At 57.4% G+C, this 26,034-nt stretch overlaps 1 protein-coding gene across 1 annotated transcript; it reads left to right on the top strand.

The window, feature by feature from the left end:
- The first annotated feature begins 16,865 nt into the window (after positions 1-16,865).
- Positions 16,866-25,388, top strand: ZDHHC22 (zinc finger DHHC-type palmitoyltransferase 22). The gene is made up of 2 exons (XM_040412142.1): positions 16,866-17,424; positions 24,695-25,388. The coding sequence occupies exons 1-2, from the start codon at positions 16,929-16,931 to the stop codon at positions 24,928-24,930; spliced, it is 732 nt and encodes a 243-aa protein (XP_040268076.1). The 5' UTR covers positions 16,866-16,928; the 3' UTR covers positions 24,931-25,388.
- Positions 25,389-26,034: the final 646 nt, after the last annotated feature.

The following is a 26,034-nucleotide window of genomic DNA, read 5'->3' as shown; positions in this document are numbered from 1 at the left end:
GCAGTCAGTATGGCAGCCGTCAGTGTCCCTATAGGGTCCCTCTCTCTGCTCTCCCCTTTAGGTGCAGTCAGTATGGCAGCCGTCAGTGTCCTATAGGGTCCCTCTCTCTGCTCTCCCCTTTAGGTGCAGTCAGTATGGCAGCCGTCAGTGTCCTATAGGGTCCCTCTCTCTGCTCTCCCCTTTAGGTGCAGTCAGTATGGCAGCCGTCAGTGTCCTATAGGGTCCCTCTCTCTGCACTCCCCTTTAGGTGCAGTCAGTATGGCAGCCGTCAGTGTCCCTATAGGGTCCCTCTCTCTGCTCTCCCCTTTAGGTGCAGTCAGTATGGCAGCCGTCAGTGTCCCTATAGGGTCCCTCTCTCTGCTCTCCCCTTTAGGTGCAGTCAGTATGGCAGCCGTCAGTGCCCTATAGGGTCCCTCTCTCTGCTCTCCCCTTTAGGTGCAGTCAGTATGGCAGCCGTCAGTGTCCTATAGGGTCCCTCTCTCTGCTCTCCCCTTTAGGTGCAGTCAGTATGGCAGCCGTCAGTGTCCTATAGGGTCCCTCTCTCTGCTCTCCCCTTTAGGTGCAGTCAGTATGGCAGCCGTCAGTGTCCCTATAGGGTCCCTCTCTGTGCTCTCCCCTTTAGGTGCAGTCAGTATGGCAGCCGTCAGTGTCCTATAGGGTCCCTCTCTCTGCTCTCCCCTTTAGGTGCAGTCAGTATGGCAGCCGTCAATGTCCCTATAGGGTCCCTCTCTCTGCACTCCCCTTTAGGTGCAGTCAGTATGGCAGCCGTCAGTGTCCTATAGGGTCCCTCTCTCTGCTCTCCCCTTTAGGTGCAGTCAGTATGGCAGCCGTCAGTGTCCTATAGGGTCCCTCTCTCTGCTCTCCCCTTTAGGTGCAGTCAGTATGGCAGCCGTCAGTGTCCTATAGGGTCCCTCTCTGTGCTCTCCCCTTTAGGTGCAGTCAGTATGGCAGCCGTCAGTGTCCCTATAGGGTCCCTCTCTCTGCTCTCCCCTTTAGGTGCAGTCAGTATGGCAGCCGTCAGTGTCCCTATAGGGTCCCTCTCTCTGCTCTCCCCTTTAGGTGCAGTCAGTATGGCAGCCGTCAGTGTCCCTATAGGGTCCCTCTCTCTGCTCTCCCCTTTAGGTGCAGTCAGTATGGCAGCCGTCAGTGTCCTATAGGGTCCCTCTCTCTGCTCTCCCCTTTAGGTGCAGTCAGTATGGCAGCCGTCAGTGTCCTATAGGGTCCCTCTCTCTGCTCTCCCCTTTAGGTGCAGTCAGTATGGCAGCCGTCAGTGTCCCTATAGGGTCCCTCTCTCTGCTCTCCCCTTTAGGTGCAGTCAGTATGGCAGCCGTCAGTGTCCTATAGGGTCCCTCTCTCTGCTCTCCCCTTTAGGTGCAGTCAGTATGGCAGCCGTCAGTGTCCTATAGGGTCCCTCTCTCTGCTCTCCCCTTTAGGTGCAGTCAGTATGGCAGCCGTCAGTGTCCCTATAGGGTCCCTCTCTCTGCTCTCCCCTTTAGGTGCAGTCAGTATGGCAGCCGTCAGTGTCCTATAGGGTCCCTCTCTCTGCTCTCCCCTTTAGGTGCAGTCAGTATGGCAGCCGTCAGTGTCCTATAGGGTCCCCCTCTCTGCTCTCCCCTTTAGGTGCAGTCAGTATGGCAGCCGTCAGTGTCCTATAGGGTCCCTCTCTCTGCTCTCCCCTTTAGGTGCAGTCAGTATGGCAGCCGTCAGTGTCCCTATAGGGTCCCTCTCTCTGCACTCCCCTTTAGGTGCAGTCAGTATGGCAGCCGTCAGTGTCCCTATAGGGTCCCTCTCTCTGCTCTCCTCTTTAGGTGCAGTCAGTATGGCAGCCGTCAGTGTCCTATAGGGTCCCTCTCTCTGCTCTCCCCTTTAGGTGCAGTCAGTATGGCAGCCGTCAGTGTCCCTATAGGGTCCCTCTCTCTGCTCTCCCCTTTAGGTGCAGTCAGTATGGCAGCCGTCAGTGTCCTATAGGGTCCCTCTCTCTGCTCTCCCCTTTAGGTGCAGTCAGTATGGCAGCCGTCAGTGTCCCTATAGGGTCCCTCTCTCTGCTCTCCCCTTTAGGTGCAGTCAGTATGGCAGCCGTCAGTGTCCCTATAGGGTCCCTCTCTCTGCTCTCCCCTTTAGGTGCAGTCAGTATGGCAGCCGTCAGTGTCCCTATAGGGTCCCTCTCTCTGCTCTCCCCTTTAGGTGCAGTCAGTATGGCAGCCGTCAGTGTCCCTATAGGGTCCCTCTCTCTGCTCTCCCCTTTAGGTGCAGTCAGTATGGCAGCCGTCAGTGTCCTATAGGGTCCCTCTCTCTGCTCTCCCCTTTAGGTGCAGTCAGTATGGCAGCCGTCAGTGTCCTATAGGGTCCCTCTCTCTGCACTCCCCTTTAGGTGCAGTCAGTATGGCAGCCGTCAGTGTCCCTATAGGGTCCCTCTCTCTGCACTCCCCTTTAGGTGCAGTCAGTATGGCAGCCGTCAGTGTCCTATAGGGTCCCTCTCTCTGCTCTCCCCTTTAGGTGCAGTCAGTATGGCAGCCGTCAGTGTCCCTATAGGGTCCCTCTCTCTGCTCTCCCCTTTAGGTGCAGTCAGTATGGCAGCCGTCAGTGTCCCTATAGGGTCCCTCTCTCTGCTCTCCCCTTTAGGTGCAGTCAGTATGGCAGCCGTCAGTGTCCCTATAGGGTCCCTCTCTCTGCTCTCCCCTTTAGGTGCAGTCAGTATGGCAGCCGTCAGTGTCCTATAGGGTCCCTCTCTCTGCTCTCCCCTTTAGGTGCAGTCAGTATGGCAGCCGTCAGTGTCCCTATAGGGTCCCTCTCTCTGCTCTCCCCTTTAGGTGCAGTCAGTATGGCAGCCGTCAGTGTCCTATAGGGTCCCTCTCTCTGCTCTCCCCTTTAGGTGCAGTCAGTATGGCAGCCGTCAGTGTCCCTATAGGGTCCCTCTCTCTGCTCTCCCCTTTAGGTGCAGTCAGTATGGCAGCCGTCAGTGTCCCTATAGGGTCCCTCTCTCTGCTCTCCCCTTTAGGTGCAGTCAGTATGGCAGCCGTCAGTGTCCTATAGGGTCCCTCTCTCTGCTCTCCCCTTTAGGTGCAGTCAGTATGGCAGCCGTCAGTGTCCTATAGGGTCCCTCTCTCTGCACTCCCCTTTAGGTACAGTCAGTATGGCAGCCGTCAGTGTCCTATAGGGTCCCTCTCTCTGCTCTCCCCTTTAGGTGCAGTCAGTATGGCAGCCGTCAGTGTCCTATAGGGTCCCTCTCTCTGCTCTCCCCTTTAGGTGCAGTCAGTATGGCAGCCGTCAGTGTCCCTATAGGGTCCCTCTCTCTGCTCTCCCCTTTAGGTGCAGTCAGTATGGCAGCCGTCAGTGTCCCTATAGGGTCCCTCTCTCTGCACTCCCCTTTAGGTGCAGTCAGTATGGCAGCCGTCAGTGTCCCTATAGGGTCCCTCTCTCTGCTCTCCCCTTTAGGTGCAGTCAGTATGGCAGCCGTCAGTGTCCCTATAGGGTCCCTCTCTCTGCACTCCCCTTTAGGTGCAGTCAGTATGGCAGCCGTCAGTGTCCCTATAGGGTCCCTCTCTCTGCACTCCCCTTTAGGTGCAGTCAGTATGGCAGCCGTCAGTGTCCTATAGGGTCCCTCTCTCTGCTCTCCCCTTTAGGTGCAGTCAGTATGGCAGCCGTCAGTGTCCCTATAGGGTCCCTCTCTCTGCTCTCCCCTTTAGGTGCAGTCAGTATGGCAGCCGTCAGTGTCCCTATAGGGTCCCTCTCTCTGCACTCCCCTTTAGGTACAGTCAGTATGGCAGCCGTCAGTGTCCTATAGGGTCCCTCTCTCTGCTCTCCCCTTTAGGTGCAGTCAGTATGGCAGCCGTCAGTGTCCTATAGGGTCCCTCTCTCTGCTCTCCCCTTTAGGTGCAGTCAGTATGGCAGCCGTCAGTGTCCCTATAGGGTCCCTCTCTCTGCTCTCCCCTTTAGGTGCAGTCAGTATGGCAGCCGTCAGTGTCCCTATAGGGTCCCTCTCTCTGCACTCCCCTTTAGGTGCAGTCAGTATGGCAGCCGTCAGTGTCCCTATAGGGTCCCTCTCTGTGCTCTCCCCTTTAGGTGCAGTCAGTATGGCAGCCGTCAGTGTCCTATAGGGTCCCTCTCTCTGCTCTCCCCTTTAGGTGCAGTCAGTATGGCAGCCGTCAGTGTCCCTATAGGGTCCCTCTCTCTGCACTCCCCTTTAGGTGCAGTCAGTATGGCAGCCGTCAGTGTCCCTATAGGGTCCCTCTCTCTGCACTCCCCTTTAGGTGCAGTCAGTATGGCAGCCGTCAGTGTCCTATAGGGTCCCTCTCTCTGCTCTCCCCTTTAGGTGCAGTCAGTATGGCAGCCGTCAGTGTCCCTATAGGGTCCCTCTCTCTGCTCTCCCCTTTAGGTGCAGTCAGTATGGCAGCCGTCAGTGTCCCTATAGGGTCCCTCTCTCTGCTCTCCCCTTTAGGTGCAGTCAGTATGGCAGCCGTCAGTGTCCTATAGGGTCCCTCTCTCTGCTCTCCCCTTTAGGTGCAGTCAGTATGGCAGCCGTCAGTGTCCTATAGGGTCCCTCTCTCTGCTCTCCCCTTTAGGTGCAGTCAGTATGGCAGCCGTCAGTGTCCCTATAGGGTCCCTCTCTCTGCTCTCCCCTTTAGGTGCAGTCAGTATGGCAGCCGTCAGTGTCCCTATAGGGTCCCTCTCTCTGCTCTCCCCTTTAGGTGCAGTCAGTATGGCAGCCGTCAGTGTCCCTATAGGGTCCCTCTCTCTCTGCACTCCCCTTTAGGTGCAGTCAGTATAGCAGCCGTCAGTGTCCCTATAGGGTCCCTCTCTCTGCTCTCCCCTTTAGGTGCAGTCAGTATGGCAGCCGTCAGTGTCCTATAGGGTCCCTCTCTCTGCTCTAACCTTTAGGTGCAGTCAGTATGGCAGCCGTCAGTGTCCCTATAGGGTCCCTCTCTCTGCTCTCCCCTTTAGGTGCAGTCAGTATGGCAGCCGTCAGTGTCCCTATAGGGTCCCTCTCTCTGCTCTCCCCTTTAGGTGCAGTCAGTATGGCAGCCGTCAGTGTCCCTATAGGGTCCCTCTCTCTGCTCTCCCCTTTAGGTGCAGTCAGTATGGCAGCCGTCAGTGTCCCTATAGGGTCCCTCTCTCTGCACTCCCCTTTAGGTGCAGTCAGTATGGCAGCCGTCAGTGTCCCTATAGGGTCCCTCTCTCTGCTCTCCCCTTTAGGTGCAGTCAGTATGGCAGCCGTCAGTGTCCTATAGGGTCCCTCTCTCTGCACTCCCCTTTAGGTGCAGTCAGTATGGCAGCCGTCAGTGTCCCTATAGGGTCCCTCTCTCTGCTCTCCCCTTTAGGTGCAGTCAGTATGGCAGCCGTCAGTGTCCTATAGGGTCCCTCTCTCTGCACTCCCCTTTAGGTGCAGTCAGTATGGCAGCCGTCAGTGTCCTATAGGGTCCCTCTCTCTGCTCTCCCCTTTAGGTGCAGTCAGTATGGCAGCCGTCAGTGTCCCTATAGGGTCCCTCTCTCTGCTCTCCCCTTTAGGTGCAGTCAGTATGGCAGCCGTCAGTGTCCCTATAGGGTCCCTCTCTCTGCTCTCCCCTTTAGGTGCAGTCAGTATGGCAGCCGTCAGTGTCCCTATAGGGTCCCTCTCTCTGCTCTCCCCTTTAGGTGCAGTCAGTATGGCAGCCGTCAGTGTCCCTATAGGGTCCCTCTCTCTGCACTCCCCTTTAGGTGCAGTCAGTATGGCAGCCGTCAGTGTCCCTATAGGGTCCCTCTCTCTGCTTTCCCCTTTAGGTGCAGTCAGTATGGCAGCCGTCAGTGTCCTATAGGGTCCCTCTCTCTGCTCTCCCCTTTAGGTGCAGTCAGTATGGCAGCCGTCAGTGTCCCTATAGGGTCCCTCTCTCTGCTCTCCCCTTTAGGTGCAGTCAGTATGGCAGCCGGCAGTGTCCCTATAGGGTCCCTCTCTCTGCTCTCCCCTTTAGGTGCAGTCAGTATGGCAGCCGTCAGTGTCCCTATAGGGTCCCTCTCTCTGCTCTCCCCTTTAGGTGCAGTCAGTATGGCAGCCGTCAGTGTCCTATAGGGTCCCTCTCTCTGCTCTCCCCTTTAGGTGCAGTCAGTATGGCAGCCGTCAGTGTCCTTTAGGGTCCCTCTCTCTGCTCTCCCCTTTAGGTGCAGTCAGTATGGCAGCCGTCAGTGTCCCTATAGGGTCCCTCTCTCTGCTCTCCCCTTTAGGTGCAGTCAGTATGGCAGCCGTCAGTGTCCTATAGGGTCCCTCTCTCTGCTCTCCCCTTTAGGTGCAGTCAGTATGGCAGCCGTCAGTGTCCCTATAGGGTCCCTCTCTCTGCTCTCCCCTTTAGGTGCAGTCAGTATGGCAGCCGTCAGTGTCCTATAGGGTCCCTCTCTCTGCTCTCCCCTTTAGGTGCAGTCAGTATGGCAGCCGTCAGTGTCCTATAGGGTCCCTCTCTCTGCTCTCCCCTTTAGGTGCAGTCAGTATGGCAGCCGTCAGTGTCCCTATAGGGTCCCTCTCTGTGCTCTCCCCTTTAGGTGCAGTCAGTATGGCAGCCGTCAGTGTCCTATAGGGTCCCTCTCTCTGCTCTCCCCTTTAGGTGCAGTCAGTATGGCAGCCGTCAGTGTCCCTATAGGGTCCCTCTCTCTGCACTCCCCTTTAGGTGCAGTCAGTATGGCAGCCGTCAGTGTCCTATAGGGTCCCTCTCTCTGCTCTCCCCTTTAGGTGCAGTCAGTATGGCAGCCGTCAGTGTCCTATAGGGTCCCTCTCTCTGCACTCCCCTTTAGGTGCAGTCAGTATGGCAGCCGTCAGTGTCCCTATAGGGTCCCTCTCTCTGCTTTCCCCTTTAGGTGCAGTCAGTATGGCAGCCGTCAGTGTCCTATAGGGTCCCTCTCTCTGCTCTCCCCTTTAGGTGCAGTCAGTATGGCAGCCGTCAGTGTCCTATAGGGTCCCTCTCTCTGCTCTCCCCTTTAGGTGCAGTCAGTATGGCAGCCGTCAGTGTCCTATAGGGTCCCTCTCTCTGCTCTCCCCTTTAGGTGCAGTCAGTATGGCAGCCGTCAGTGTCCTATAGGGTCCCTCTCTCTGCTCTCCCCTTTAGGTGCAGTCAGTATGGCAGCCGTCAGTGTCCCTATAGGGTCCCTCTCTCTGCTCTCCCCTTTAGGTGCAGTCAGTATGGCAGCCGTCAGTGTCCCTATAGGGTCCCTCTCTCTGCTCTCCCCTTTAGGTGCAGTCAGTATGGCAGCCGTCAGTGTCCCTATAGGGTCCCTCTCTCTGCTCTCCCCTTTAGGTGCAGTCAGTATGGCAGCCGTCAGTGTCCCTATAGGGTCCCTCTCTCTGCTCTCCCCTTTAGGTGCAGTCAGTATGGCAGCCGTCAGTGTCCTATAGGGTCCCTCTCTCTGCTCTCCCCTTTAGGTGCAGTCAGTATGGCAGCCGTCAGTGTCCCTATAGGGTCCCTCTCTCTGCTCTCCCCTTTAGGTGCAGTCAGTATGGCAGCCGTCAGTGTCCTATAGGGTCCCTCTCTCTGCACTCCCCTTTAGGTGCAGTCAGTATGGCAGCCGTCAGTGTCCCTATAGGGTCCCTCTCTCTGCTCTCCCCTTTAGGTGCAGTCAGTATGGCAGCCGTCAGTGTCCTATAGGGTCCCTCTCTCTGCTCTCCCCTTTAGGTGCAGTCAGTATGGCAGCCGTCAGTGTCCCTATAGGGTCCCTCTCTCTGCTCTCCCCTTTAGGTGCAGTCAGTATGGCAGCCGTCAGTGTCCCTATAGGGTCCCTCTCTCTGCTCTCCCCTTTAGGTGCAGTCAGTATGGCAGCCGTCAGTGTCCTATAGGGTCCCTCTCTCTGCTCTCCCCTTTAGGTGCAGTCAGTATGGCAGCCGTCAGTGTCCCTATAGGGTCCCTCTCTCTGCTCTCCCCTTTAGGTGCAGTCAGTATGGCAGCCGTCAGTGTCCTATAGGGTCCCTCTCTCTGCTCTCCCCTTTAGGTGCAGTCAGTATGGCAGCCGTCAGTGTCCCTATAGGGTCCCTCTCTCTGCTCTCCCCTTTAGGTGCAGTCAGTATGGCAGCCGTCAGTGTCCTATAGGGTCCCTCTCTCTGCTCTCCCCTTTAGGTGCAGTCAGTATGGCAGCTGTCAGTGTCCCTATAGGGTCCCTCTCTCTGCTCTCCCCTTTAGGTGCAGTCAGTATGGCAGCCGTCAGTGTCCTATAGGGTCCCTCTCTCTGCTCTCCCCTTTAGGTGCAGTCAGTATGGCAGCCGTCAGTGTCCTATAGGGTCCCTCTCTCTGCTCTCCCCTTTAGGTGCAGTCAGTATGGCAGCCGTCAGTGTCCTATAGGGTCCCCCTCTCTGCTCTCCCCTTTAGGTGCAGTCAGTATGGCAGCCGTCAGTGTCCTATAGGGTCCCTCTCTCTGCTCTCCCCTTTAGGTGCAGTCAGTATGGCAGCCGTCAGTGTCCCTATAGGGTCCCTCTCTCTGCTCTCCCCTTTAGGTGCAGTCAGTATGGCAGCCGTCAGTGTCCTATAGGGTCCCTCTCTCTGCTCTCCCCTTTAGGTGCAGTCAGTATGGCAGCCGTCAGTGTCCCTATAGGGTCCCTCTCTCTGCTCTCCCCTTTAGGTGCAGTCAGTATGGCAGCCGTCAGTGTCCTATAGGGTCCCTCTCTCTGCTCTCCCCTTTAGGTGCAGTCAGTATGGCAGCCGTCAGTGTCCTATAGGGTCCCTCTCTCTGCTCTCCCCTTTAGGTGCAGTCAGTATGGCAGCCGTCAGTGTCCCTATAGGGTCCCTCTCTCTGCTCTCCCCTTTAGGTGCAGTCAGTATGGCAGCCGTCAGTGTCCTATAGGGTCCCTCTCTCTGCTCTCCCCTTTAGGTGCAGTCAGTATGGCAGCCGTCAGTGTCCCTATAGGGTCCCTCTCTCTGCTCTCCCCTTTAGGTGCAGTCAGTATGGCAGCCGTCAGTGTCCCTATAGGGTCCCTCTCTCTGCACTCCCCTTTAGGTACAGTCAGTATGGCAGCCGTCAGTGTCCTATAGGGTCCCTCTCTCTGCTCTCCCCTTTAGGTGCAGTCAGTATGGCAGCCGTCAGTGTCCTATAGGGTCCCTCTCTCTGCTCTCCCCTTTAGGTGCAGTCAGATGTCTGGCAATCAATCTCTGTGCGATTATAACTAACACAGAGGTTGTCAGATAGATTTCCGAAGCAGATGTCGGAGGAGAGGGCAGAGGTCACGGGGACCCCCCCCTTTTAGGGCCGGCAGCTTTCTGCACCTGACAGTTTGTAGATATTTAGTGAAATCCCCTGCACCCCTCTTCCCGTGCCCACTGCGGGGGGCTTCCATGTACCCATGTGATGTCATGGGGCACTGACTTGTGGGATCAGTAGGAACGAGGGCAGAAAGGTCCCATCCGGAACCTCCCTAAATAGAAGGACAGGAGGGAAGGGGATGTGAAGGTGAATCCTCAGCATCCTCTGTGCAGAGACAGCAGCAGAGATAGGTGCAGAGTGGTGCTGCTGCTGCGGAGGAGGGGCAGGTGCCGGTACAGGGGGAGGAGTGTGCGCGCTTGGATGTTATACAAGATGCCACCTCAGGATGAGCAGGGACCAGCGCGCCAGACACACAGGAACCTCCAGTCCTGCCCAAGGTCAGTGGGACACACACTTGTCTGTATACATGGGGGGCACACGTCCTGTACCCGAGGGTGAGCGCACACTGCTGTGCCCGTGGCATCATCCTAGGGCTGTAGGGACAGGATGGAAGATATGCTGCACGTATTATACAGTATAATATACAGCGTGGGAATGGAGCATAGTGTGTAATGTAGTGTGCAGGAAAGGTGAGCGGAGCGCGGTCCACAGCGTACGACAGGTGAGCGGAGCGCGGTCCACAGCGTACGACAGGTGAGCAGAGCGCGGTCCACAGCGTACGACAGGTGAGCAGAGCGCGGTCCACAGCGTACGACAGGTGAGCAGAGCGCGGTCCACAGCGTACGACAGGTGAGCAGAGCGCGGTCCACAGCGTACGACAGGTGAGCAGAGCGCGGTCCACAGCGTACGACAGGTGAGCAGAGAGCGGTCCACAGCGTACGACAGGTGAGCGGAGCGCGGTCCACAGCGTACGACAGGTGAGCAGAGAGCGGTCCACAGCGTACGACAGGTGAGCGGAGCGCGGTCCACAGCGTACAACAGGTGAGCGGAGCGCGGTCCACAGCGTACAACAGGTGAGCGGAGCGCGGTCCACAGCGTACAACAGGTGAGCGGAGCGCGGTCCACAGCGTACGACAGGTGAGCAGAGCGCGGTCCACAGCGTACGACAGGTAAGCGGAGCGCGGTCCACAGCGTACAACAGGTGAGCGGAGCGCGGTCCACAGCGTACAACAGGTGAGCAGAGCGCAGTCCACAGCGTACGACAGGTGAGCGGAGCGCGGTCCACAGCGTACGACAGGTGAGCAGAGAGCGCGGTCCACAGCGTACAACAGGTGAGCAGAGCGCGGTCCACAGCGTACGACAGGTGAGCAGAGCGCGGTCCACAGCGTACGACAGGTGAGCGGAGCGCGGTCCACAGCGTACAACAGGTGAGCGGAGCGCGGTCCACAGCGTACAACAGGTGAGCGGAGCGCGGTCCACAGCGTACGACAGGTGAGCGGAGCGCGGTCCACAGCGTACGACAGGTGAGCGGAGCGCGGTCCACAGCGTACGACAGGTAAGCGGAGCGCGGTCCACAGCGTACAACAGGTGAGCAGAGCGCGGTCCACAGCGTACAACAGGTGAGCGGAGCGCGGTCCACAGCGTACAACAGGTGAGCGGAGCTCAGTCCACAGCGTACGACAGGTGAGCAGAGCGCGGTCCACAGCGTACGACAGGTGAGCAGAGAGCGCGGTCCACAGCGTACAAAAGGTGAGCGGAGCGCGGTCCACAGCGTACAACAGGTGAGCGGAGCGCGGTCCACAGCGTACAACAGGTGAGCGGAGCGCGGTCCACAGCGTACAACAGGTGAGCGGAGCGCGGTCCACAGCGTACAACAGGTGAGCAGAGCGCAGTCCACAGCGTACAACAGGTGAGCAGAGCGCGGTCCACAGCGTACAACAGGTGAGCGGAGCGCGGTCCACAGCGTACGACAGGTGAGCGGAGCGCGGTCCACAGCGTACGACAGGTGAGCGGAGCGCGGTCCACAGCGTACGACAGGTGAGCGGAGCGCGGTCCACAGCGTACAACAGGTGAGCGGAGCGCGGTCCACAGCGTACGACAGGTGAGCAGAGCGCGGTCCACAGCGTACGACAGGTGAGCGGAGCGCGGTCCACAGCGTACGACAGGTGAGCGGAGCGCGGTCCACAGCGTACAACAGGTGAGCAGAGCGCGGTCCGCAGCATGCGGCAGGTGAGCAGAGCGCGGTCCACAGCGTACGACAGGTGAGCAGAGCGCGGTCCACAGCGTACAACAGGTGAGCGGAGCGCGGTCCACAGCGTACAACAGGTGAGCGGAGCGCGGTCCACAGCGTACGACAGGTGAGCGGAGCGCGGTCCACAGCGTACGACAGGTGAGCGGAGCGCGGTCCACAGCGTACGACAGGTGAGCGGAGCGCGGTCCACAGCGTACGACAGGTGAGCGGAGCGCGGTCCACAGCGTACGACAGGTGAGCGGAGCGCGGTCCACAGCGTACGACAGGTGAGCGGAGCGCGGTCCACAGCGTACGACAGGTGAGCGGAGCGCGGTCCACAGCGTACGACAGGTGAGCGGAGCGCGGTCCACAGCGTACGACAGGTGAGCGGAGCGCGGTCCACAGCGTACGACAGGTGAGCGGAGCGCGGTCCACAGCGTACGACAGGTGAGCGGAGCGCGGTCCACAGCGTACGACAGGTGAGCAGAGCGCGGTCCACAGCGTACGACAGGTGAGCGGAGCGCGGTCCACAGCGTACGACAGGTGAGCGGAGCGCGGTCCACAGCGTACGACAGGTGAGCGGAGCGCGGTCCACAGCGTACGACAGGTGAGCAGAGCGCGGTCCACAGCGTACGACAGGTGAGCAGAGCGCGGTCCACAGCGTACGACAGGTGAGCAGAGCGCGGTCCACAGCTTACGACAGGTGAGCAGAGCGCGGTCCACAGCGTACGACAGGTGAGCAGAGCGCGGTCCACAGCGTACGACAGGTGAGCAGAGCGCGGTCCACAGCTTACGACAGGTGAGCAGAGCGCGGTCCACAGCGTACGACAGGTGAGCAGAGCGCGGTCCACAGCGTACGACAGGTGAGCAGAGCGCGGTCCACAGCGTACGACAGGTGAGCAGAGCGCAGTCTGCGTGGAACAGGTGAGCAGAGCGCGGTCCACAGCATACGACAGGTGAGCAGAGCGCAGTCCACAGCGTACAACAGGTGATCGGAGCACGGTCCACAGCGTACAACAGGTGAGCGGAGCGCGGTCCACAGCGTACAACAGGTGAGCAGAGCGCGGTCCACAGCGTACAACAGGTGAGCGGAGCGCGGTCCACAGCGTACAACAGGTGAGCGGAGCGCGGTCCACAGCGTACGACAGGTGAGCAGAGCGCGGTCCACAGCGTACAACAGGTGAGCGGAGCGCGGTCCACAGCGTACGACAGGTGAGCAGAGAGCGCAGTCCACAGCGTACAACAGGTGAGCAGAGCGCAGTCCACAGCGTACGACAGGTGAGCAGAGCGCGGTCCACAGCGTACGACAGGTGAGCATCGCGCAGTCCACAGCGTACGACAGGTGATCGGAGCGCGGTCCACAGCGTACAACAGGTGAGGGGAGCACAGTCCACAGCGTACGACAGGTGAGCAGAGCGCAGTCCACAGCGTACGACAGGTGAGCAGAGCGCGGTCCACTGAGTACAACAGGTGAGCAAAGCGCAGTCCACAGCGTACAACAGGTGAGCAGAGCGCGGTCCACTGAGTACAACAGGTGAGCAAAGCGCAGTCCACAGCGTACGACAGGTGAGCAGAGCGCGGTCCACAGCGTACGACAGGTGAGCAAAGCGCAGTCCACAGCGTACGACAGGTGAGCGGAGCGCAGTCCACAGCGTACGACAGGTGAGCAGAGAGCGCAGTCCACAGCGTACAACAGGTGAGCAGAGCGCGGTCCACAGCATACGACAGGTGAGCGGAGCGCGGTCCACAGCGTACGACAGGTGAGCAGAGCGCGGTCCACAGCGTACAACAGGTGAGCAGAGCGCGGTCCACAGCGTACGACAGGTGAGCGGAGCGCGGTCCACAGCGTACGACAGGTGAGCGGAGCGCGGTCCACAGTGTACAACAGGCGAGTCAAGCGCAGTCCACAGCGTACGACAGGTGAGCAGAGCGCAGTCCACAGCGTACGACAGGTGAGCGGAGCGCGGTCCACAGCGTACGACAGGTGAGCGGAGAGCGCAGTCCACAGCGTACAACAGGTGAGCAGAGCGCAGTCCACAGCGTACGAAAGGTGAGCATCGCGGAGTCCACAGCGTACGACAGGTGATCGGAGCGCGGTCCACAGCGTACAACAGGTGAGGGGAGCACAGTCCACAGCATACGACAGGTGAGCAGAGCGCGGTCCACTGAGTACAACAGGTGAGCGGAGCGCAGTCCACAGCATACGACAGGTGAGCAGAGCGCGGTCCACAGCGTACAACAGGTGAGCAGAGCGCAGTCCACAGCGTACGACAGGTGAGCGGAGCGCAGTCCACAGCGTACGACAGGTGAGCAGAGCGCGGTCCACAGCGTACAACAGGTGAGCAAAGCGCAGTCCACAGCGTACGACAGGTGAGCGGAGCGCAGTCCACAGCGTACGACAGGTGAGCAGAGCGCGGTCCACAGCGTACAACAGGTGAGCAGAGCGCAGTCCACAGCGTACGACAGGTGAGCGGAGCGCGGTCCACAGCGTACAACAGGCGAGTCAAGCGCAGTCCACAGCGTACGACAGGTGAGCAGAGCGCGGTCCACAGCGTACGACAGGTGAGCAGAGCGCGGTCCACAGCGTACGACAGGTGAGCGGAGCGCGGTCCACAGCGTACGACAGGTGAGCGGAGCGCGGTCCACAGCGTACAACAGGCGAGTCAAGCGCAGTCCACAGCGTACGACAGGTGAGCAAAGCGCAGTCCACCGCGTACGACAGGTGAGCAGAGCGCGGTCCACAGCGTACGACAGGTGAGCATAGTAAGGAACGTGCACGAATTATACAGTATAATATACAGCGTGTGTATGGAGCATAGTGTGTAATGTAGTGAGCGGAGTGCGGTCTATAATGCACTGGTGTTAGTGGAGCTCGGTCTATAATGCACTGGTGTGAGAGGAGCTCGGTCTATAATGCACTGGTGTTAGTGGAGCTCGGTCTATAATGCACTGGTGTTAGTGGAGCTCGGTCTATAATGCACTGGTGTTAGTGGAGCTCGGTCTATAATGCACTGGTGTTAGTGGAGCTCGGTCTATAATGCACTGGTGTCAGTGGAGCTCGGTCTATAATGCACTGGTGTTAGTGGAGCTCGGTCTATAATGCACTGGTGTTAGTGGAGCTCGGTCTATAATGCACTGGTGTCAGTGGAGCTCGGTCTATAATGCACTGGTGTGAGAGGAGCTCGGTCTATAATGCACTGGTGTTAGTGGAGCTCGGTCTATAATGCACTGGTGTCAGTGGAGCTCGGTCTATAATGCACTGGTGTGAGAGGAGCTCGGTCTATAATGCACTGGTGTCAGTGGAGCTCGGTCTATAATGCACTGGTGTTAGTGGAGCTCGGTCTATAATGCACTGGTGTTAGTGGAGCTCGGTCTATAATGCACTGGTGTCAGTGGAGCTCGGTCTATAATGCACTGGTGTTAGTGGAGCTCGGTCTATAATGCACTGGTGTTAGTGGAGCTCGGTCTATAATGCACTGGTGTCAGTGGAGCTCGGTCTATAATGCACTGGTGTTAGTGGAGCTCGGTCTATAATGCACTGGTGTTAGTGGAGCTCGGTCTATAATGCACTGGTGTCAGTGGAGCTCGGTCTATAATGCACTGGTGTGAGAGGAGCTCGGTCTATAATGCACTGGTGTCAGTGGAGCTCGGTCTATAATGCACTGGTGTGAGAGGAGCTCGGTCTATAATGCACTGGTGTCAGTGGAGCTCGGTCTATAATGCACTGGTGTTAGTGGAGCTCGGTCTATAATGCACTGGTGTGAGAGGAGCTCGGTCTATAATGCACTGGTGTTAGTGGAGCTCGGTCTATAATGCACTGGTGTCAGTGGAGCTCGGTCTATAATGCACTGGTGTTAGTGGAGCTCGGTCTATAATGCACTGGTGTCAGTGGAGCTCGGTCTATAATGCACTGGTGTTAGTGGAGCTCGGTCTATAATGCACTGGTGTTAGTGGAGCTCGGTCTATAATGCACTGGTGTTAGTGGAGCTCGGTCTATAATGCACTGGTGTTAGTGGAGCTCGGTCTATAATGCACTGGTGTCAGTGGAGCTCGGTCTATAATGCACTGGTGTTAGTGGAGCTCGGTCTATAATGCACTGGTGTCAGTGGAGCTCGGTCTATAATGCACTGGTGTCAGTGGAGCTCGGTCTATAATGCACTGGTGTCAGTGGAGCTCGGTCTATAATGCACTGGTGTGAGAGGAGCTCGGTCTATAATGCACTGGTGTGAGAGGAGCTCGGTCTATAATGCACTGGTGTGAGAGGAGCTCGGTCTATAATGCACTGGTGTTAGTGGAGCTCGGTCTATAATGCACTGGTGTGAGTGGAGCTCGGTCTATAATGCACTGGTGTTAGTGGAGCTCGGTCTATAATGTATTGTGTGGGAGCTTATAGCACATCATACAAGGACCATATAGAACAATGTCAGGGGACAGTGTGAACAGTAGCTTCAGCGCCTTTCATCAGTGCACTGGTCCAGTGGTCTCCCAGCTCATAATGGAGACTCAGGACAACGCGCCATGTTATTATGTCACCAGCTGCGCAGCACTGACGCAGACACTGCACTCATGTTTTCATCGTTCTGCTGGGGACATGGTGGCGCTTTGTGCTGAGACAGTATACACACCCTACTGACAACAGCTGGTGCTGACCAACCCCGAGCTGTAATAGTGTGCACTGCCCCGGGGGCCTCTCATCTCCATCCACTGTGGAGAGTTTGTCCTCGCAGGTCTTGTTGGTAGCACTTCATGATGACCCTCAGCCGAGGCAGCTTGCCAAAGGCCTAGGTCTCCACAGAGAAGCCTCGTCCCACATGGTTTTGGGCCCCTAGATTTAATAGGCTTCCTGTGGACTGTTCTGTCAGGATGCAGCCAGGATCACGGTAGAATTCTCCGAGCGGGCAGCAGCACAGTCTTGCTGCACGCTCGCCAGCTTCACGCAGTTCGGGGTATGCAGATTTTCCTTGCTGCATGATTTTCCACTGGGGGTCTGAGCTGCACCACCATGTATGAGAACATCCTGCTGGATCTGAGGACGGGGTACGGGGGGTTAATGAGGAGTTCACATCGGTAGCAGCATGTCCTTCACTCACAAACACTCCATGCATTTTGACCATTACACGAAGGATGTGATGTATAGAAACCCCACAAATATGAGCCCTTCAGAACCACCGTCATGCCCGTGTGGACCAGCGCTGCCCGCAGCCGCCCTCACCATCAATGACGGGCTGTGAGACTAAATGGAAGGGTCTCATCAGGCGCTGCTCTGTGGTTTGGCTTGTGAGAGGTTAGGTGATGGCCTTGGGGTCTTCTTAATGCGGCCTGATGACCCCAGGCTGTCTGGCAAGTCGGCTCGTATCAGGAGACATAAGCAGCTTCATGATTGTGACATTCCCTCCGGCCGCCCCTAAAGCTTCGGAGACAATGGGTGGGCAGGCGACGAGCCGCGGCCCCGATACTGGTCTGGTCCACACTTCGTCTAGAGGGTGATATGAGGTTTGCTAACGATGGCTCTTCTTCTCTTACTTTCCAGGATCCACCGTGCACCTCCAGCAGCCCAGCCTCCCTTCCTGCGCACACGCCCCGCCATGCCGAGACGGTCCCGGCTCCCAGGATGGTTCTCCTGCAGCTTCTGAACCTTATGGCGCCCTGCTACTTCCTCTGCCTTCTTGCTGTGACATTTAGCCTCCAGCTGTTCATCTTCCTGCCTGGGATGTGCGAGGAGCACGCGCTGCCTCTCTCCGCTCTTCTTCACAGTCTCCTCTTGGTCTTCTTCCTGGTCAATGTCGTAGGAAACTACTTTCTAGTCATCTGGAACAGTCCTACGTCCCGTGGGAAGAGTGCAGATGCAGAGATGTCCGAGAAACCGTTTTGTCATATCTGTAGCAGAATGATGTGGGAGCAGGAACACCATTGCTTCTTCACTGGGACCTGCATCGGCCGCAGCAACCTGCGCAGCTTTGTGCTGTTCTGCCTGCACGCCTCCTGCAGCTGCTTCCACGCTGCGCTGGTGGCAGTGGGATACATCTCGCACCGCTTCTCGCTGTCCTTCTCCAATCCTCTGACCTTCCTCCGGCTCCTTCCTCTCTCTGTCACACGCTTCTTCTCAGGTCAGACCCTTTGCTCATGGACTCTGACATGGGTCCTAGCCTTCATACAGCACCCATGACTGGACGAGGTGAATGTATTGGTGGATGGCTCATGCATGGATGTAGCACAGCATTTCACTGCAGTCCCATGTAACACCAGATATAGCCCGAATTGTGCCCTACTGCAGAAAACACATGATACCACAAAATGCCGCTAAGTACGGGCTGTCTGTGGATGCTCTCACACTGCACTATGCTCTACCGCACAGGGGCCACATGCAGCCCTTGATACCATTCTGTGTGGCCCCAACCATCTGGTAGCAGACATGTATGTCTATGTCTTGTGGCTGCTCACATGTATTTTTCCCATTAGATGGAGTCCCAGAACTGTAACCAGACATTAATGGTAAATACTGTATGTTTAATTGGCCATAAATACAGTTTTTAGTTGTTAATACTACTTTAAATTTGAATTTCTGCCCTCGTGATTGGTTCAGTCTGGCAATGTGGCCCCCGAGCAGGAAACGTTGTGCACCCCTGCTCTGCAGAGATCGCCCATTGTCAGCGGCCCAGATTAACCTCCGGCAGCTGTGACACATAGCGGTGGGGCCGGCCTCCTGGCCATGGGATAGTAGTCTGTCCTCCATCAGCTTCTGTCCAGCAGGCAAGTCTCAGTAATGTGACATAGCGGTGGGGCCGGCCTCCTGGCCCTGGGCTAGTCTGTCCTCCATCAGCATCTGTCCAGCAGGCAGGTCTCAGTAATGTGACATAGCGGTGGGGCCGGCCTCCTGGCCATGGGCTAGTAGTCTGTCCTCCATCAGCATCTGTCCAGCAGGCAGGTCCCAGTAATGTGACATAGCGGTGGGGCTGGCCTCCTGGCCATGGGATAGTCTGTCCTCCATCAGCTTCTGTCCAGCAGGCAGGTCTCAGTAATGTGACATAGCGGTGGGGCCGGCCTCCTGGCCATGGGCTAGTCTGTTCTCCATCAGCTTCTGTCCAGCAGGCAGGTCTCAGTAATGTGACATAGCGGTGGGGCCGGCCTCCTGGCCATGGGCTAGTAGTCTGTTCTCCATCAGCTTCTGTCCAGCAGGCAGGTCTAATGTGACATAGCGGTGGGGCCGGCCTCCTGGCCATGGGCTAGTAGTCTGTCCTCCATCAGCATCTGTCCAGCAGGCAGGTCTCAGTAATGTGACATAGCGGTGGGGCCGGTCTCCTGGCCATGGGCTAGTAGTCTGTTCTCCATCAGCTTCTGTCCAGCAGGCAGGTCTCAGTAATGTGACATAGCGGTGGGGCCGGCCTCCTGGCCATGGGCTAGTAGTCTGTTCTCCATCAGCTTCTGTCCAGCAGGCAGGTCTCAGTAATGTGACATAGCGGTGGGGCCGGCCTCCTGGCCATGGGCTAGTAGTCTGTTCTCCATCAGCATCTGTCCAGCAGGCAGGTCTAATGTGACATAGCGGTGGGGCCGGCCTCCTGGCCATGGGCTAGTAGTCTGTCCTCCATCAGCATCTGTCCAGCAGGCAGGTCCCAGTAATGTGACATAGCGGTGGGGCCGGTCTCCTGGCCATGGGCTAGTAGTCTGTTCTCCATCAGCATCTGTCCAGCAGGCAGGTCTCAGTAATGTGACATAGCGGTGGGGCTGGCCTCCTGGCCATGGGCTAGTAGTCTGTTCTCCATCAGCATCTGTCCAGCAGGCAGGTCTAATGTGACATAGCGGTGGGGCTGGCCTCCTGGCCATGGGCTAGTAGTCTGTCCTCCATCAGCATCTGTCCAGCAGGCAGGTCTCAGTAATGTGACATAGCGGTGGGGCCGGCCTCCTGGCCATGGGCTAGTAGTCTGTCCTCCATCAGCATCTGTCCAGCAGGCAGGTCTCAGTAATGTGACATAGCGGTGGGGCCGGCCTCCTGGCCCTGGGCTAGTAGTCTGTTCTCCATCAGCTTCTGTCCAGCAGGCAGGTCTCAGTAATGTGACATAGCGGTGGGGCTGGCCTCCTGGCCATGGGCTAGTAGTCTGTTCTCCATCAGCATCTGTCCAGCAGGCAGGTCTCAGTAATGTGACATAGCGGTGGGGCCGGCCTCCTGGCCATGGGCTAGTAGTCTGTTCTAAATCAGCATCTGTCCAGCAGGCAGGTCCCAGTAATGTGACATAGCGGTGGGGCCGGCCTCCTGGCCATGGGCTAGTAGTCTGTTCTCCATCAGCTTCTGTCCAGCAGGCAGGTCTCAGTAATGTGACATAGCGGTGGGGCCGGCCTCCTGGCCATGGGCTAGTAGTCTGTCCTCCATCAGCATCTGTCCAGCAGGCAGGTCCCAGTAATGTGACATAGCGGTGGGGCCGGCCTCCTGGCCATGGGCTAGTAGTCTGTCCTCCATCAGCATCTGTCCAGCAGGCAGGTCTCAGTAATGTGACATAGCGGTGGGGCCGGTCTCCTGGCCATGGGCTAGTAGTCTGTCCTCCATCAGCATCTGTCCAGCAGGCAGGTCTCAGTAATGTGACATAGCGGTGGGGCCGGTCTCCTGGCCATGGGCTAGTAGTCTGTCCTCCATCAGCATCTGTCCAGCAGGCAGGTCTCAGTAATGTGACATAGCGGTGGGGCCGGTCTCCTGGCCCTGGGCTAGTAGTCTGTTCTCCATCAGCTTCTGTCCAGCAGGCAGGTCTCAGTAATGTGACATAGCGGTGGGGCCGGTCTCCTGGCCATGGGCTAGTAGTCTGTTCTCCATCAGCATCTGTCCAGCAGGCAGGTCTCAGTAATGTGACACATAGCGGTGGGGCCGGCCTCCTGGCCATGGGCTAGTAGTCTGTTCTAAATCAGCATCTGTCCAGCAGGCAGGTCCCAGTAATGTGACATAGCGGTGGGGCCGGCCTCCTGGCCATGGGCTAGTAGTCTGTTCTCCATCAGCTTCTGTCCAGCAGGCAGGTCTCAGTAATGTGACATAGCGGTGGGGCCGGCCTCCTGGCCATGGGCTAGTAGTCTGTCCTCCATCAGCATCTGTCCAGCAGGCAGGTCTCAGTAATGTGACATAGCGGTGGGGCCGGCCTCCTGGCCCTGGGCTAGTAGTCTGTTCTCCATCAGCTTCTGTCCAGCAGGCAGGTCTCAGTAATGTGACATAGCGGTGGGGCTGGCCTCCTGGCCATGGGCTAGTAGTCTGTTCTCCATCAGCATCTGTCCAGCAGGCAGGTCTCAGTAATGTGACATAGCGGTGGGGCCGGCCTCCTGGCCATGGGCTAGTAGTCTGTCCTCCATCAGCTTCTGTCCAGCAGGCAGGTCCCAGTAATGTGACATAGCGGTGGGGCCGGTCTCCTGGCCCTGGGCTAGTAGTCTGTTCTCCATCAGCTTCTGTCCAGCAGGCAGGTCTCAGTAATGTGACATAGCGGTGGGGCCGGCCTCCTGGCCATGGGCTAGTAGTCTGTTCTCCATCAGCTTCTGTCCAGCAGGCAGGTCTCAGTAATGTGACATAGCGGTGGGGCCGGTCTCCTGGCCCTGGGCTAGTAGTCTGTTCTCCATCAGCATCTGTCCAGCAGGCAGGTCTCAGTAATGTGACATAGCGGTGGGGCTGGCCTCCTGGCCATGGGCTAGTAGTCTGTTCTCCATCAGCATCTGTCCAGCAGGCAGGTCTCAGTAATGTGACATAGCGGTGGGGCTGGCCTCCTGGCCATGGGCTAGTAGTCTGTTCTAAATCAGCATCTGTCCAGCAGGCAGGTCCCAGTAATGTGACATAGCGGTGGGGCCGGCCTCCTGGCCATGGGCTAGTAGTCTGTTCTCCATCAGCTTCTGTCCAGCAGGCAGGTCTCAGTAATGTGACATAGCGGTGGGGCCGGCCTCCTGGCCATGGGCTAGTAGTCTGTCCTCCATCAGCATCTGTCCAGCAGGCAGGTCCCAGTAATGTGACATAGCGGTGGGGCCGGTCTCCTGGCCATGGGCTAGTAGTCTGTCCTCCATCAGCATCTGTCCAGCAGGCAGGTCTCAGTAATGTGACATAGCGGTGGGGCCGGCCTCCTGGCCATGGGCTAGTAGTCTGTCCTCCATCAGCATCTGTCCAGCAGGCAGGTCTCAGTAATGTGACATAGCGGTGGGGCCGGTCTCCTGGCCATGGGCTAGTAGTCTGTCCTCCATCAGCATCTGTCCAGCAGGCAGGTCTCAGTAATGTGACATAGCGGTGGGGCCGGTCTCCTGGCCCTGGGCTAGTAGTCTGTTCTAAATCAGCATCTGTCCAGCAGGCAGGTCCCAGTAATGTGACATAGCGGTGGGGCCGGTCTCCTGGCCATGGGCTAGTAGTCTGTCCTCCATCAGCATCTGTCCAGCAGGCAGGTCTAATGTGACACATAGCGGTGGGGCCGGCCTCCTGGCCATGGGCTAGTAGTCTGTTCTCCATCAGCATCTGTCCAGCAGGCAGGTCTCAGTAATGTGACATAGCGGTGGGGCCGGTCTCCTGGCCCTGGGCTAGTAGTCTGTTCTAAATCAGCATCTGTCCAGCAGGCAGGTCCCAGTAATGTGACATAGCGGTGGGGCCGGTCTCCTGGCCATGGGCTAGTAGTCTGTCCTCCATCAGCATCTGTCCAGCAGGCAGGTCTAATGTGACACATAGCGGTGGGGCCGGCCTCCTGGCCATGGGCTAGTAGTCTGTTCTCCATCAGCTTCTGTCCAGCAGGCAGGTCTCAGTAATGTGACATAGCGGTGGGGCCGGCCTCCTGGCCATGGGCTAGTAGTCTGTTCTCCATCAGCTTCTGTCCAGCAGGCAGGTCCCAGTAATGTGACATAGCGGTGGGGCCGGTCTCCTGGCCCTGGGCTAGTCTGTTCTCCATCAGCTTCTGTCCAGCAGGCAGGTCTCAGTAATGTGACATAGCGGTGGGGCCGGCCTCCTGGCCATGGGATAGTAGTCTGTCCTCCATCAGCATCTGTCCAGCAGGCAGGTCTAATGTGACACATAGCGGTGGGGCCGGCCTCCTGGCCATGGGCTAGTAGTCTGTTCTCCATCAGCATCTGTCCAGCAGGCAGGTCTCAGTAATGTGACATAGCGGTGGGGCCGGTCTCCTGGCCCTGGGCTAGTAGTCTGTTCTAAATCAGCATCTGTCCAGCAGGCAGGTCTCAGTAATGTGACATAGCGGTGGGGCCGGCCTCCTGGCCATGGGCTAGTAGTCTGTTCTCCATCAGCATCTGTCCAGCAGGCAGGTCTCAGTAATGTGACATAGCGGTGGGGCCGGTCTCCTGGCCCTGGGCTAGTAGTCTGTTCTCCATCAGCTTCTGTCCAGCAGGCAGGTCTCAGTAATGTGACATAGCGGTGGGGCCGGCCTCCTGGCCATGGGCTAGTAGTCTGTTCTAAATCAGCATCTGTCCAGCAGGCAGGTCCCAGTAATGTGACATAGCGGTGGGGCCGGTCTCCTGGCCATGGGCTAGTAGTCTGTTCTCCATCAGCATCTGTCCAGCAGGCAGGTCTCAGTAATGTGACATAGCGGTGGGGCCGGTCTCCTGGCCATGGGCTAGTAGTCTGTTCTCCATCAGCATCTGTCCAGCAGGCAGGTCTCAGTAATGTGACATAGCGGTGGGGCTGGCCTCCTGGCCATGGGCTAGTAGTCTGTTCTCCATCAGCATCTGTCCAGCAGGCAGGTCTCAGTAATGTGACATAGCGGTGGGGCCGGCCTCCTGGCCATGGGCTAGTAGTCTGTCCTCCATCAGCATCTGTCCAGCAGGCAGGTCTAATGTGACACATAGCGGTGGGGCCGGCCTCCTGGCCATGGGCTAGTAGTCTGTTCTCCATCAGCTTCTGTCCAGCAGGCAGGTCTCAGTAATGTGACATAGCGGTGGGGCCGGCCTCCTGGCCATGGGCTAGTAGTCTGTCCTCCATCAGCATCTGTCCAGCAGGCAGGTCTCAGTAATGTGACATAGCGGTGGGGCCGGCCTCCTGGCCATGGGCTAGTAGTCTGTTCTCCATCAGCTTCTGTCCAGCAGGCAGGTCTCAGTAATGTGACATAGCGGTGGGGCCGGCCTCCTGGCCATGGGATAGTAGTCTGTCCTCCATCAGCATCTGTCCAGCAGGCAGGTCTCAGTAATGTGACATAGCGGTGGGGCCGGTCTCCTGGCCCTGGGCTAGTAGTCTGTTCTCCATCAGCTTCTGTCCAGCAGGCAGGTCTCAGTAATGTGACATAGCGGTGGGGCCGGCCTCCTGGCCATGGGCTAGTAGTCTGTTCTAAATCAGCATCTGTCCAGCAGGCAGGTCCCAGTAATGTGACATAGCGGTGGGGCCGGTCTCCTGGCCATGGGCTAGTAGTCTGTTCTCCATCAGCATCTGTCCAGCAGGCAGGTCTCAGTAATGTGACATAGCGGTGGGGCCGGTCTCCTGGCCATGGGCTAGTAGTCTGTTCTCCATCAGCATCTGTCCAGCAGGCAGGTCTCAGTAATGTGACATAGCGGTGGGGCTGGCCTCCTGGCCCTGGGCTAGTAGTCTGTCCTCCATCAGCATCTGTCCAGCAGGCAGGTCTCAGTAATGTGACATAGCGGTGGGGCCGGCCTCCTGGCCATGGGCTAGTAGTCTGTCCTCCATCAGCATCTGTCCAGCAGGCAGGTCTCAGTAATGTGACATAGCGGTGGGGCTGGCCTCCTGGCCATGGGCTAGTAGTCTGTTCTCCATCAGCATCTGTCCAGCAGGCAGGTCTCAGTAATGTGACATAGCGGTGGGGCCGGCCTCCTGGCCATGGGCTAGTAGTCTGTCCTCCATCAGCATCTGTCCAGCAGGCAGGTCTCAGTAATGTGACATAGCGGTGGGGCCGGTCTCCTGGCCATGGGCTAGTAGTCTGTTCTCCATCAGCTTCTGTCCAGCAGGCAGGTCTAATGTGACAGAGCTGTGACTGCAAAGTGTGACACGAGCAGATGGTGACAATATGTCCGGATTTATTTATCCAATTTCCATTGAATCTGCAGATTTCAGGCAGAGGTGGAGGGATAATCGGGGCTTGGCGCTCTGGATGGCGACATCCGTCACGTAGCACATTACTTGCTCTGCAAGGAGTCACGCTTTCTGGGCTCTGGTGACATTGATAAACCTTGCCCCAGTTTTGTGCCTTCTTATGACAATGACACATGAGGGCCCGACCGAGAGCCCGGTGCTATTTATAGGCAGGGGGGGGGGGGGGGGGAAGAGGACGGCGCTGGCACTAAAAGCTGCCGTCTGTCATGTCTGCCCCATATACCACATGCTGAGCCTCAGCACACGTTTTCAGAACGCTCTTACTCCATCACTAATGCACCATCGCCATTATCCACAGACGAGCTGCTCTGACTCAAGCCTTTTCTCTCCCGCAGGTTCTCTTCTTAGTTCGGAAATGCTGGCCGTCCTCATGCTCTACCTCTGGTTCGGGGTGGGTTTAGCCTGTGGTGCCTTCTGCTGTCACCAGCTGCTGCTGATCTCCAGAAGACCAGTGTGCCAACAGAACCCGTCCACAGACCGCAGCCCCAGCCACTGGGTGGACAATATGACAAGCGTCTTCGGGAAGAGGTGGATAATGGCCATACTTTTTCCTAGCCTGAAGGAGAAGTGAGGACAGGCTAAGCGGTTTGACCTAGTTAAGTGCCACCATAGACTTTGCTGGGACATGCCGCGTCGATGACCTCACGATGGGGATTTATACGGTTGCACTTTTTTGCTTAAGGGACCTCATATAGTAGCTTGTAGTGACTGCTGAATCCTCTCAGTGACTTGCACACAGTTAGACCTTCCAATAGATTGTCCTATAGCAGACATACCTTACACTAGGACACTTCACACACACATGAATAGAGCTTGAAGCCACTTCCACCAATAACTACAGTGGCCTCCAACCCTCCAGGTAACACCATGCATTTGTCATCCCTTCAGCTAGCCCTGCATGTTTATGGACGGCTCACAGGGTCCTTCCTCTGATCTATACCATGAGATGTGGATGAATAACGAGAGCCAATTAATAACATACATCACTAGTTTCCACCAGCGGCTCAACCATGAAAAAAAGGACTCATTATTCCATTGATATCTTATAAATAGCCAAGTGCTATTCTTCAGAGGACGTCCCATCAGTAGGATGCGTCACCTACATCAGGCAGATCCAACCTCCCAGTGCAGGTGGCTAAGCGCAGTAATCAGCCTGATGAAGGCCTGCCCAGCGCGCTGTACCTCTATGAGGTCCCCACTTTGGACGGTCTCCCGATAAGCTGGTCATAGGTTGTTCCACTCCTCGGCTCTGAAGTAATCTGCTGGAATCTCTGGAAGAATCAGCATCATGGACTCAGTTACCCTCCAGGTGCCCATTGAATTCAATGGCCTGCAACTGTGAATATGACTCTTCTGCCAGAGAAGCTCCTTTTAGCTGCTGTCTGGATAATGGTGGGGGTCTCTGAGCCCCTCTATCTACAATTCTGTGTATATAACAGTGTGAATTCTCCCACAGACAGGCCCATTAATGAGTAGTTAGCCTGGATGCCAGCAGTATAGTGGGGGGGGGGGGGGGGCACTCGCCACACGACCTCCACCATCTACATACTTTCCTATATCCCACGATGGCTCTGTATTGGGTGGTGGGCATCTGCACTCATCTGGGTCTCCAGCGGGAGATTTCCCCATCACACTGGTTGAACTTGTACTTTGGGATCCACCCTCTGCCCTGTCC

This window comes from Bufo bufo, chromosome 11 (assembly GCF_905171765.1).
Source record: "Bufo bufo chromosome 11, aBufBuf1.1, whole genome shotgun sequence".
In the NCBI taxonomy this organism is placed as follows: domain Eukaryota; kingdom Metazoa; phylum Chordata; class Amphibia; order Anura; family Bufonidae; genus Bufo; species Bufo bufo.
The sequence above is the reverse complement of the archived record's forward strand: the minus strand, read 5'-3'. Positions and strand labels throughout refer to the sequence as shown.